The following is a 14,497-nucleotide window of genomic DNA, read 5'->3' on the forward strand; positions in this document are numbered from 1 at the left end:
GTCTGGCAAACATGACACAATTTCGTCGTACTGGAACTTGTTTTAGTGCTGCGTGTGCTGCGAGGAGTTAAATTCGACTAAAATAAGGTGACCTTTAAGATTTTTATTCAGCATAACAACTTTATTTTTTAAACAATGCCACGTAATAATTTTTAGTTTATAAAATTGCAGGGGCGTTTTTAGTAAACAAGCACAACAATGTTTACTAGGTTTGTTTTTTGTGACGTTATAAGTTGTGTTTGCTCGCTACGTTAAATATTTCCACAAGATGGCGCCAAACTTAGTTAATCGATAACATGGTTTACAAACAAGTTTTGTCTATGATTCATCAAGTTCTGGGCTCTGTGCAGTACACAGCCCTCTTTTAGGCATTAGGGATAAGTGTGAGTAGCATTAATAGATCGGCAAAACACATTTTCTATCGGTAACACCCCCCAAAAAAACATTCAGTGTAATTTCCAGACAAAGTATTTGCCCTTAGCTACATTTAATATAAAACAGACTGCCAAATTCATAAGGAAACACTTCCTGGCTCCCGCCGAAGTAATTGCGCTTTCCCTGCTCTTTTTTTAAATTTAAACCCAAATACGCTGAGAAATAAACACGAGGAGGGTGTTCACACCAGCAGACCACACATACATTGACCTCCCATGATAAGAGGACAGAAGCGACCCCCTGTCCTGCTCAGACAAACTCGCCCACATACACGGAGCGACCTGCCGAAGCGGAGACGCTCTGACACCGTGCGCTATTCGCTCCCCGGGTGAAGCGCAGTTCTACCGGAGCCTACTGCCTGCCTGCCTTCCTGCCTGGCTGTGAAAAAGTGATGCTGTCATAGCCCCCCTGCACCGCGGACAGAGCCTATTTCACTCCCCCCTCCTCCTCTCCGAACCTCCCCGGATCCTCTGTGGCTGGCTGTCGGCGGCAGCAGTGCGGATGTGGAGCCCGCAACGCAACGCTCTACACCCGTCAGCAAGCACCGGAGAAGAAGATGAAATGTTTTTCCCGTTATCTCCCGTATCTCTTCCGCCCTCCGAGCACCATCCTGTCCTCCACTTGCCACACCGAAGGTAGGGTGGGACGCTTAACGGGGGGGTGGCTTTCACGGGTCTGTGAGTTGCTTAGTTTGAGCCTTGTGACATCAATGTTTTTAGGCTGCTGCACATATGATACACATGTGCAGAAGTTAGGCTGGCCACTTGAAGGGCTACGGCTTAACCAAAGGGTTAACCCAGACCAATGCAGATTTGACACTGTGCATGAAGTTGAAGGAGCCCTTTCTCAAATCTAGATTTCTGATGCAAATTATAGAAAGCGTTCCAAGACTCTGTGTGTGTGTGTGTGTGTGTGTGTGTGTGTGTGTGTGTGTGACTGTGTCTTGTAAACAGTGTCACTCCACTCTCGTGCATTTTGCTCCCTTTAAAGGTGTCAACACACAGGCCTACAGGATGCCAAGAGAAAAAGTCAGTTTGTGGAGTTGCATGACAAGTACCCACATTGCTCCTTACTCATGGTTCTCCCATTCATTTCACCAGCTCACACTCTGCCTAGATCACTTAATTCAAGAGCATCTAGGCATCTCCACACGTCGCCCAAACCTCTCACATTCACCCATTCCAGTTATTCCCCTGGAGTCCCTGAAGTTAAAATGGCGAATTGACATGCTGTTAGACCGAGAAATGACTTCATAATCCTGCTGATTGTGCTGTCAGACACAGCCCAAGAGGGTCTGAGTGTTTGTATAACCAACCACTTACTAGGTCATAATGTGGAGACTGAGGCATTGCATTATTTAGCTTTGCATGGTTGCCCTCTTTCCTGTGTGTGCTCTGCCCTCAGCCTTCTGGTAGAAGGGAAGATAGTGTGATACACTGTACGTCCCAGTATGTTGTGGGCATTGACAAGGTCTTAGACAGCATGTAGAGCTGACCTATATACTGTATATATTCACCAAAGAAGAAGAAGCACTTGAGGCTACCTACTCTTGCACTTTTTATGTGTCTTCTCTATTTCATCACAGATCTTTCCCGGTTCTAAATTTCATTTTTTCTTCCCTCCATCCTTCTGACTAATTTAATCTTGATTAGCCATTTAAAGTATGATTATCAAACATTAATTACAGCACTTAAAGCGGAGGTCGGATGTAAGATAGACATTGACTGTGAAATTATGGCTATCAGTTTGTCTCATAGCCAAAGCCAGCACTGATTCTAGTTGTTTATTTTGTTTTTAGTTAGCTCTGATTGTGCAGTGGAAATAAATCTGAGTGCATTTTGAACATATACCTGTTTCAAAGTCATTTAGATCTCCATCACACAGCTTTTGAACATTTAATCAGCACAAAAGCGGCACAACACGTCAGACAAATATCAGCATCTGACGTCAATAAACGTCATCTTATTTATATCAGCCAGAATATTGTTGAATTTGTATAAAATCCAAGGTCCAAGGTTTAAAGTGTGTTTATCTAATACTAGATGCAAGCTATAAACGAGATCAGGAGCAATGCATTGCACAAAATATGAATCACAACAAAATAACTTACAAAAAAGGTTTTTAACAAATGGGTATGGAAAACTTTTCTTATATACTTAGAGTGTACATATGTGGATTTTAAATTTAGAGATGTTATATTTGTCTTGTAAAATATAAATTGACCCGCTTTTCCTGTAGCCTAGTTTCTCACCATGACCACATGGAGTAAACATGATAGAAATGTTTATCATTACTGCATTCGATCGCAAATACCAACTCAGTTTGAGCTCCCTGATGTTAAGAGGTGCGGCCAACAACCAAAATGTTTTTCACTGTCTTCACTCCAAGCTTGTTTACTCACTTTCTGAGTCTCCATCCCTCTGCCTGACATGAGAGAGTGGTATAATAGAGGAAGTGATAGATCAAGAAGAAGAAGAAAAAAACCGTGGCTGCCTTGTTCAGCCTTGGTAATATGATACACGATCCTGTGCTGCTCCCTGTGTGAAGAAATATGAAACAGTTGTATGGAGAAAGCAAGAGTGAGAGATGTTGAATCTCATGTGCTGGAGGCCAGCAGAGTGAGATGACACAGCAGATCACCTTAGAAATATGATGTGTTAAAAATAAAAGAAAGAAAAAGAGAGACAAATACTTCTGCACACTATGTGTTTGGGTGTGTTTTAAAAAGTAAGAGAAGGTAGCTGTTTTTGTGCTAGAATCTATGCATGCGCTTGCGTAAAAGCTTTTGCTGGTGTGTCCCGTTTTGACCTTGTTGGCATTTATTGCCCCTTATTCGGACATGCTGGTCTGAAGGAAGCTGGGTGGTGCATCACTGTAGTCCTCCTTCATGTCTGCTCCAGCTGAGTGAGGTTCACCGCAGGGAAGATGAGTGTGCAGTTACCATGTTAGTGGAAAATATATTATATAAGCACTGCACTGACCATGGTGTGTGTGTGTGTGTCTGTGTGTGTGTGTGTTCTCTTTGTTTATCTGGGCCATTGTAGAGAGCAATGTGCCAGCATCATTCGGATTCACCTGGGTCCAGTCTCTGAGGGATACACTGCAAGCTTTTGTCTGCCTCCCTGTATAAGTTTATAAGTTTGTATTGGTCTCTCTGTGGCTTTTATCTTTTTTTTGTCCCCTGGTGTTCACTTTTCTTCTTTTTTCATGAGTCTGTCAGCAGGGGTGTGATGGATTAAGTCTTCAAGTTTTCTGAAGGGACTGCATATGTGTGTCTTTGCTGCTACTTGGTGTTTGAGTCAGGAAAAAAAGAAAAAGTGCCCCCCCCCCCCCAACTGACATCTCACCACATCTCAAACTGCCATCAATCAGCAGTGCAAGTCCTGCATCAGCTTCCTCCATCTATTGGCTGTAGTGTCTAAGGGGAAACCTGTGGTACATTATTATGCTAGGGGGGTGGGGAGTTGAGCTGAAAGGCAAGTGATTTTTAATTAATTAATTAATCTTTTTGAGATTAGATCTGTGTCAAGTCTCTGTGATTATTAGGTATAGCTGACACGTGTCTCGTGCCACGCGTGTGCATTTGTGTATTTTTGCTACATCGTGGTTATTTTATTTGTAAGAGCTTTTCGTGGCATTGCCGGAGGGGAACTTCTGTCGACAGTCTGACAAAGCATGACACTGAGTTGGAGTTTTGTGTTTGAAGAACACAGCGTGTGTTTGTGTGTTTGAGGAACATTGCATATGCTTGTGTGTGTGTGTGTGTGTGTGTGTGTGTGTTCAGTCCCTTATCTTACATCCTACTCTGTTGTTGTTACCCTGGCAGACACCCAGTTCACGGCTCAAAACACACTTGTCGTAATCATCCTGCCCTTGCATGCCGTTGGGGACAAACACCCTACATACCAAACTCACATAATTCACACACTTACAAGTGTGACTGTTCTGTTTCAGCTTGTCAAAAAGGAGACAGCCCTCGAAGGGATAGGATACTCCTGCAGTTAGTATCACATGTCCATTATCTCGCTTTTTAACTCGTTAATTAAATAGTATCCAAGCTGAGATAGGAGGGATCAAATGGGGTTATTTCCACATATTCTAGAAAGCTTATCTAAAACAGAGAAGACAACTTATAGCAGGTTTCAAAGACTGAATGGTACCCTAATGACAAGTAAAGTAAACTTGATGTGTAAAAGCGGTAAGGTTTTCTTCCCACCTGGATTGATCCTCCACACTTTCCTGGCTTCTTGCCTGCAGGTGCTCTCATGACATAGGCCTAGTGGTGTAAATGTAAGAAAAAAAGAAGTGTGGCTGCATGCAAAGGATTAGAATGACAAAGCAGCAGATTTGTTTCGGTTTTAGCAAACGAATGACCAAAGCTGTAGTCATGCATCCATCCATTTTTCCCAGCTGTGTAATCCTTGTAATGGAGTAAAGTTTAAAGTTGTACTGAATAAAAATGTATTTTAACATGGGGCCAAGTAGCTCCAAGTAACTAAACGTTTATGCGGATGCCTTTAGTGTCACTCAGTGCACTGTTTATGTTTTGCTGTATTGCTTTGGTTCACTCCCACTGTTCTTAACCAGTGGATGGACTGCCTGTCCTAAATGGTAGGTTAGGCCTAAGCTTAGAAATATGTATCTTAGCCTGGTTCCTAACAGCTTCTGCCCTTGCTGCACAGGCAGTTTACAGTTAACATGAAAACAAAACTGTTCTGTTCCTTTTTAGTGCCACTTTAGAGCAACAACCACCTTGGGTAGCTTTATATTGCAAGGTAAAGAATTTACAATAATTGAGAGAAGACCTTAAGAGGAAAATTCCCTATAATCAGTCACCTCGGAATGTTGGGAAACTTTAACAGGACGAGACCTCAAGCAGAACCTGGCTCAAAGAACAGCAGCCATCTGCTGCGATCTGATGGATGTGACGGGAAAGAGAGAGCAATAAAAGGAGAGCCTAGATAGACAATGGTGAGGAACATCAGGTATACAAGAATTATTTAAATACTAAATTAAATAGAGCGAGACAAGTTGGGTGCTTTAACAGAAGGAAATAAATAGCAGATAATACACTATCTGGAAAAAGCAGAGGATCTCAGGAGCCACTGGGAACTGAAAGGAACATTCTTTTGCACAGTGAGACAAAAACACCATAACATATCAGTGTCCTCCTCACACAGGATTTTCCCGTAATCTCAATTTACAGCAAACACTTCCTGCTAAGTTTCTGCAGCAAATCTGCAGGAAAACAAGAAAAGAAGCGCACAGTTACAGTATAAGTGAGTCTCTGTGCCTCACAGGGGTTAGCGTATTATTACAGCAAACACAGTGACACAAGTCTCTTTGTCCTGTTTCTTTATCACAGTTTCGTCATATGTAGAACTAGAATAAACATTATGTTACATCCTCTGGCCTGCAACTTAATGGTGAGACCTCCCCATTTTTGTTAAACAACATTGACTGTGCCCCGGTTGGGAGCCAGACAAAGGGGCTCCTTTGCAAGCTGGACTGCTGGGCTTGTGCTCCAGCTGACAGGCTGCAGCAGAGACACAACTACTATTGGGACTGGTGTATATATAGAACATCAGGATGGGCTTCCTCTGCCTTTCAGGCCCCCTCTCTCCGCCCATCTGCCTCTCTGGCTTTATAAAAGAGATGTTGAATGAGGCAGGTTACTATGAACATGCTCACAGTGGTGCAATAAAAATCAATTCATTAAACCCTTGACATGGCAGTGCTCCTGCATCTTGTATTATTATTAGACCCTGAAAAAAAAGATAAGGCAATGAGTGCAATATATAGTCTTGGATGTACTAAACAAGTTTATAGAGGCAGTATTAATTTGATACTGTTGTGGTGTAATTAAAATAGTTCTGATACCTAGCTCTCGTCTTTATTTCCTATTTTGGTGCTTTTAATTATGACGCGCACACAATATTAGACTTGCCACAGTGGAAGGTATAACAAGTGTTCAGCATGCCAAGGTGACACACGCAGACTTCACTTGTTTGCGCTGCAGCCTTTTAAATCTTTGTGAATTTAAACTGGAAGAATAGACTAGCTTGGATGAAACTTTAATGAGACTGTGCCACGGCTGTGACAAGGATATACAGCTGATTAGAAGCACAAATGGTACAAGAGATAACAAAACAAAGCGACCGCACATATTTGAAACAATGCAGTCCAAAATGGAAGAAATCAGATTTTTAACTTTAAGCAGACGTACCGATTATGTGGGCGTTATTGTATTTGTTGTGTAAGGGTTGAGGTACACACTGGCACTTGTAGTTCAGTGGGGGGTTTTGTACAGTTTGGATGTAGGGGTTGAGCTAATGTGGAAAAAAATAGAAATTACTGCTGGTTTAAAAGTGTTTAAAAAAACAAAGCCAAACCCACTCGTGTATTTAAGAAGAAATAAATACACAAACAAGTTAGCCAACTACACAAGCATTACACAGTTCCTACAACTGGAAGCTTCAGGAGTGCAACAGAAACATGTAGCACAAATGCAAACCAAACTACTGACACTTTTAACAATGTCCAATTTTATAACAGTTAATATTCTTAAAGTAGCTATAAATAATGTATCTGTATTAATGGATCATGACTGGATGTTTATCAGAGGGATTATAATAATAAAACCACAAAGAGCTATAAGGTTTATGGCTTCATAGCGTACAACATTATTTTTTGGTCCAGTCTCAGCAATGGATCAATATAAATAAAGACACACTGGAGAAAATTCACATGTTACAGCAGCACAAGGCTCAACGAGAAAAAGTGAATTAGAGAGATATTAGGAAAAAATAGAAAAATAAATAAATAATGGTGTACAAAAAATGGTTGCTCTATACAGTGAATACAGTCACAGGGAATTTTTTCATATGTACACTGAGTGCAATGGGAATGATAACATATATGTGTATACTGGGGCAGGAATCTATTATATGTTTGTATTGTGCAGTTTCTTGATACTGCATAGTTTGCAGCACTTAAAATACAAAGTTAAGGCTACTGGTAAGGCCAGAACAGTTAAGCTAGAGTAAATATTGATACCTGTTTATTCACATGTAGTTTCTGCTGCCCCCAAGTGGCTAAAAATCTTTTTATTCAGGTTTTGAAAATATACAGAAAATAATTTAAACTAACAACATAGCTGCATGAAAATTGTAGTTTTACTGTACTATAGTTCTTTTTTGGGGACTAGTGAAAATAAAACAGAATAATGCTGAGTACATCCTACCAAAAAGCTGCAGGAAAACAGTGAAGGAGAGGTGACAATGTCACCTGCTCTGAGGATAGTAAGCATTCAGTTTAAGGAGCAGACATGACTTGGTGTTCCTTTCAGCTGCCTGTAGAAACCCAAACCTAACCGCACCCATAGAAGCAATAGCTGTGATCCAATTAGATCTTGGTTTAGGTGCCCTTTTTATGGTTTCCCAGCATAGTTTTTCCAATATCCTTCTGAAAATAGCCATCCACGGTTGCAGAGTCATCGCACTTCTGTTTGTACAAAACAACCTGAGCATTAGGGTCGATAAGAGGCAGGAATCAAAACCAAAACATAGTCTGGAGCAGAGACAGCTTTAGATTGCAGGATGTTTATGAGTCATCTGTTATGTTTTCTGTCTGTCAGAACCACAGAGTATAGTGTTGCATGTGAGTGTGAGGGAGAAGGGAAGAGGGAGGAATGCTTCATCACTGCTCGTGCCATACCACAGTGAAAGCTTTTACTGTCCTATCTGAATGGTGTTATACACTGAAGACATGGCACTGGATAAATAATGTAGCCAGATGTTACAGTATGAGGCAGCAGACAGCAGCAGTACATGAAGTACCAGTCAGCCTCTCCCTGCTGTCTCTTTTCACTCACTGTGCTACCCCACAACCCCCGAGTCCTGCACACAGAAGCGCACACAGAGTACAGAACATTCAACTCTCCAGCACATGATGTCACATGAAAACCAGAACTCAGTCCTTTTATATCGTTGTTCACCTATAAGTCACGTTTGATATTGACGACTTGTGATAAACAGCATCTATCTGCCGCACACTTAAAGTGAGCAATTTAGTATTTATGATTGCTTATTTAATTCATAGCTACCGTTGTACCATTGTTTAATCCCAGAACTGAGAACTACAAATATCAGTATCAGTCAAATATCTTTTGGGGGCATTTCATGTTAAACAGTAGGGATTATATTTGGATGAACTGATCACAACTTAAACTGGGTTTGTTTAATGTATCCATAGAATTGCTAATTAGTTTTCAGTAACATTTAAAAAAAAATCAAAGTACAAACTTCTGAGACATGCTTTTAGTCCTGTTTGCTGCCAAGTTATTTGTCAGATCATTGAAAATCCTGATGGACTTGTTTAGTCCCATTTTATATGTTTCTTGGGCGTAATAAAAGATTTGAAGCTGAAGGTGTAGAGTGAGGTCAACAATCCATTACACTTTGGCTTAAACCCACCAAGGTCTTCACGGTCAAGCTAATGATTGATGCTATACAGGGCTATTAAAAACTATGTTTCTTACTGCCAACATATAAGTATATGGTGGATGATATATGAGGACTCAAAATATCACTTTGCTTTGTTGTGACTTTGTTTTGTACATTACAGTAACAGGTTATAACAGCTTAAATTTTGAATACAAATTTATAGTTATTTTGTATTGAATATAAATTTTGAATATGCTTTGATTTTTTTCTAGAAGACAAAATAAACTTGTGATCAAAAGTGTTTGTATTAGATATTCATTACATAGCATTTAAACTAACTTTACAAAAGAATGAAATGAATGCAACACATGTACTATATCCACATGCTTAAAAAATAATTAAAAAAGTAAATGATGTAAGGTATATTAAAATAGGTTTTAACCATATGAATATTTATCTGGATTTCTGCTATTTTTAAATAACTCTTAGCCAAGTGTTCTGTTGACCAGCTTTGTCTCATTTTAAATCCCACCATGACACCAGTACCATACTCTGGGATTATGCAGACGTGACTGGATGACAGTCTGTCAGTTCAGCACTTGTTATCTCATTTGCTTAGGCGCCATCTCTCGAGCCTGCTGAGGCTCAACAGAAACTGATTTCAGTCAGAAGGCAAGGAGTCCAAAAAAAAGAGAAAAAAAAAGCTTAGCTCAAATTAAATTAGACAATGCGATTTCCCAAATCACATTACTGATTAAATCTCAGTCTAATCAGCCCATATTATTAAACCCCAATTTACATAATTGCTTGTAAAGATGAAATTTCCAAAAACATTTTAAAGCTCAAACATTGCATTTCTTACATATAAAATTGTTCAAGAGAATTAAAGACAAACAGGCAGTTATTAATCTTCCAGCAACTGCAGTCTGACTTTAACTCTATACTTTAACTCAGAGGTTTGTACCCACTCTGTTACGATGTTCGTTTCCTTCTTAACCGTGGCTTCCTGTGATTAGTTCACATTGTTCTGACCAAATGCCTCTGTGACCCACCTAGCATAAAAGGTGTTTGGCAGCCCGGTGGGTGACAAAGCACAATACTGAGGCTAAATTAAGTTTCCCTCCAGCAGCCAATTTTACGCTTGATAGTAAATATTTTTGAAGGCCAAGACCCAACATGCTCTGACTGATCTAACCTGAGAGGTATTGCTTTTTTTCCCCTTAATGAGCCACACATTACCTCATACTGTTAGGCCTGCCCACAGTGATCCTGTGCCAAGCTGGTTTTGCAGCAGCCACTTTAGCAAAACTGTACTTGGAAATAAAGCAGCTCAGGAGGCCGGTAGCATTACAGTGATGTCGATGGCAGCAGACAGTGGGGTGTGCTTCACTGAGCCCATCTGGTCTGTTTGAAAGTGTCGCTGAGTAAAAGGAGAGGCGGTCGGGCTGTGGAATGGAGTGTGTGATGGATAGGGTGATGCATGCAGGAGGAGGGGTAGAAGATGAGAGTGCAGATTTTTTTTTTTTTGGTGGGGGGAAGGAGCTCTTTTCCGGCAGAGTTAAATCTCAGGCTTGGCTGTCACACACTGCTCTGCCTGTTTTCATACCAAGCACTCGCCTCTGGCTCCAAACCAGCTTCAACCAACCATTGCCTCCAAACCCCACAACTCACCCGTTCCCCCTCTTTTTCTTTCCTTCTTTCAGGCATTTGGCTCACCCTTGATTCCACCCGTTTTCATTTTACAGAATCTCATTCACTAGCTTCCATCCTTTAGCGCTCTCTGTTTTTGATTTTCCTTACCTTCGCTTTCATTTTATTCCCCCAGTTGGGCTTCTTTTTCTTGCAGCCTTCCGGTAGTACACAGGGGTGTGGGATAGACCCAGGGCCTCCAGGTTTCCATAGTGATACTTTGTGTCCTGATGTCATTAGTATTGACAGTGTGCAGCTAGACCAAGCTGTCCTGGCACACAGGGCTGTTTACTGTTTACCTCAAACTTAAGCCATTAGCTGTGAGATTAGTACGTGTGCCCCGCAGATGTGTGTGACATATTTCAGTGTGTCTGATTGCTGCTATTTTACATAACACTTGAGTGGAAAAGCAACAGTTTGGACATGTAACATGTGATTGTCTGAGCGTGCTGGTTTTCCCTGTAAGCAGCAGGGTCAGGTTCCAGAAGCTAGATTTGCCAGGAAGAACCTCCACATTTAGGAAATGGCTGTTTCATGAAGAAACATCCTATCTGTCTGCCTCCTTGCTGTGTGATTACTGAAGCATGTCTGTAAGGCAAAACTCCCAGCCTGACTCCCCGCCTCGTTTTGCATTCTCTCGGCGGCTTCACTCACTCGTCTGTCAGAGGAGATGGAGGTCCTCTTAGCGCCACTGCCCTCAGAAATCCGTGTGAGTGTGTTTATCTGCATACTTGTGCATCCAAGTGTATGGCCTCTAACATCTGTGGTGAACACTCTGAAATCACAGGGCTGCTTCCACACGTCGACCTCTTGCAGCTCGCTCAGCTCAAAGCTCTCCTCCAGGCCCTCAGCTGGCAGGTTGTGCCCTCTGTGTCACCAGAGTAATTAGCTCTGCTTTGTTTCTGAGGCCAGGGGTGAGCAAATTATGGATTCCATATTGATGCTGTCACTTCACATGCAGGGAGAGCAGTATCTATGCCGCTCATCCGGGACACATGCACAAACCTGGCATGACCATGAAAATGTGTAATCTCATACTCACATGAACTTCTTTTAATTCTTTGTACATGATGATACGGTATATGCAAACTCTTCCTACTGACATGTGACCCACGTCTTATGCACATGCACAGACACACACGCACACGCGCACACACACACACACACACACACACACACACACACACACACACACACATTTCATTTAAGTATAATTCATATCACAGGGCAGTAGGGTGACCAGATCCCAACAAACTAAAACTAAATCTGAAGCAAAGAGTGTGTTTGTGTGAGACACTCAAGCTGAAGGTGAGTCTAAATTGTGTATTCTCCATTTGTGAAATTGAAAAATAACACAGTCACCTTCCACCAGCTTCAAGTCATAAGCAAATTCCCAGTGTTTGTTGTGGCTGGTCCGTCAAATTGTGGCCAAATCAGTGTACCTTGTGACAGTGATGACAATTTTTTGAGGGTGGCTTTGGAAGCAAGCAGACTTTAGAAAAGATGCTGTCCCCAGGGTTGAGTCCATAAAAATTATGGGACATTTACTCAATGTGGGACAAAGAATGAGAAGTTAAAATGCTGATATGCCTGATCAAACTGGTTACAAAAAGAAGGTGGATTGTATTAAAAAAAAATTAAAATAAATCTTTAATTTAAAACAGCTCTCAAACCCTGCTCTCTTGCTTTATGGTCTTAATCACCACATTGATGTATTGTTAAATATAAAACAGGATATGATTTATGGCAGGCCTACCCTTGTGATTGAAAACTCACTGTCCCATGAGCATGTAGTTTCCTGTCTCATCTACCACTTACTCATCACATTTTGAGGCTTCATAACACAGCCTCACAAACCAAAGAGAGATTTGTCAATGGCTACAGCCATCTTTTATATGCAGTCTATATTTTATCAGAGACAACTACTATTAACATCTATATATAGCCTGTTGTCCTGGCAACAATTGCAGCTCAAATCGTTATGTTTTTCTTAAAAAAAACTCCACAAACTTTCTTGGGATTCGAGGATAAAATGATTAGATTTCAGTTTTAACCTCACAAAGCAAGTTCTAGGAAATAACTCAAGAATCAGCGTGCTGGAAATAATAAACACATTTTTCAGAGAATTATGTATTGGTGACATGTTATATTGAAAAAGTCAAAGGTGAATTTCACTTTTATCTTAATTTGGCTTACTATATTTGACTGTTAATATATTTTGTTTGTGTGTGTGTTTAATCATTTATAAATAACTGTTAATGTCCGTTTCAATGTCTGAACTGTGTTATGACCCATTCACAAAATTACTTGTTAAAATGACATCCATTACATTATATATGACATATTTCTCTTTCATGCTAACATTGGTATATTTCTAGAAATGCTAATATGGTTAAGGTCTGCTTTGTGTTATCTTTGACTCATTTATTCCACAAAATATATTCAAAATGAGGGATCTACTATAAAATTCAGTGTTTGAAAAAATGCATTTGCCTGCCAGCTGTTTGCAAAATCAATAGCAAGATGGGTTTTTTTGTTTGGTTTTGATTATTATTTATGCCTCTTTGCACCAGATACACAAGTGTTAAATAAATAAACTAATTACATCTTTGAATGTTGAACACAAATTAAACAAATACACACGTATTAAATCTGATATGAAGACAACAACAACAATTGGCAGGTAAACTGGCACATCCCTCAAAACAAGCACCAGCACACCCGCGGAAACAAGCACACAACCTTTGCTACAAATTCACACTCTGCTTCATCTCCACTTTTATGTAGCTGTGACACACATACACACACTGTGTGTATGTGTGTAACACACACATACAATCAATGTGCCACGACTTTCAACCAGTCAATAGGTCTCTTCCAGTGAATGACCTTCTCTAAGCTTAGCATCACATGGAGACACTTTAGTAAATGAATAGTGAATACAAAAGGGTGAATAAGATGATACCATCCAGCAGACAAATGGGTGCATCCCTGCTCAACAATGCACATGCACATCCTGCTCTTAATTCTGATCTGGTCTTAACAAAGACAGGACCCAGCCTCATTTATCTTTAACAGTGTAGGCACACTTATGTCCCAAAAAATAAATAAATATGTGAATGTAATAGTAAACAAACCCAAATTACACAGATGCATAACTGTGGTACTGTAAACTGTACAGGCTGACAAACAGCTTTTAGGGATCATGGCCGGAGTTATAAAATGAGCTAAATCAATCTTAAATCGTTGCTTAGGTTCAAGCATGTAATATGTATTTTTTACCAGCTGGTGGTGCTATAAGATTATCTCCTTTAATGCTGGAGCCTTGAGCGGATGACATGCTGTCATTGTATGTTTAAATTTATTCTATGTACATTTGTGGATGGTGTGATAGGTGGATATGGTTTGTTGCTGTTTTTTTATTAGATCTGTAATGCATATGAAAGATTTAGATTGGTTTTAATATTTTATTTTATTATCCAAGTCTCATTTCACATCAACAGAGAAAGTGTTTTTGACAGCCAGCCAGCACGATAAGCAGACAGATGGACGGACCACTTTTGCCAGAAAGTCTCCTCACATCATGCTACATCAAAAATGGCAAATCCCTGCAGCTACTTTGCAACATAGATTCCCCTCATAACAAATCAATAAATTAAATAACAAAACAAAGCCCTGTTTAAATGAGAAAAAGGCTGTTTGAGCTTATTGACACCTACCTATTAGAGTGGCAAATGGCAAGAATTTACCATCACAGTGGTACAGCCTGATCCCATCTTAAGCTCGTCTTTAGGTGTGTGTTTCGGTTTCGGGGTGGGTGGGTGGTTGGCGACTCTGCTTGATAGAAAAGTGTGGATGGACAGCTTGCTACCCTGTGGGCACCACAACTACAGTCTATCTGTGATCCACGCTGGCAGCTGCTCTGCCAA

The 14,497-nt window shown here is 40.5% G+C and overlaps 1 protein-coding gene across 1 annotated transcript in view; it reads left to right on the forward strand.

The window, feature by feature from the left end:
• The first annotated feature begins 11 nt into the window (after positions 1 to 11).
• Positions 12 to 14,497, forward strand: part of ppp2r2ba (protein phosphatase 2, regulatory subunit B, beta a) — a 41,166-nt gene continuing 26,680 nt past the window's right edge. Inside the window, exon 1 of the mRNA XM_003445841.5 lies at positions 12 to 1,070. Within this exon, the coding sequence (XP_003445889.1) occupies positions 992 to 1,070 (79 nt within the window). The 5' untranslated portion in view covers positions 12 to 991. The remainder of the gene's footprint in view (positions 1,071 to 14,497) is intronic.

This window comes from Oreochromis niloticus, linkage group LG2 (assembly GCF_001858045.2).
Source record: "Oreochromis niloticus isolate F11D_XX linkage group LG2, O_niloticus_UMD_NMBU, whole genome shotgun sequence".
NCBI classification, from domain to species: Eukaryota; Metazoa; Chordata; class Actinopteri; order Cichliformes; family Cichlidae; genus Oreochromis; species Oreochromis niloticus.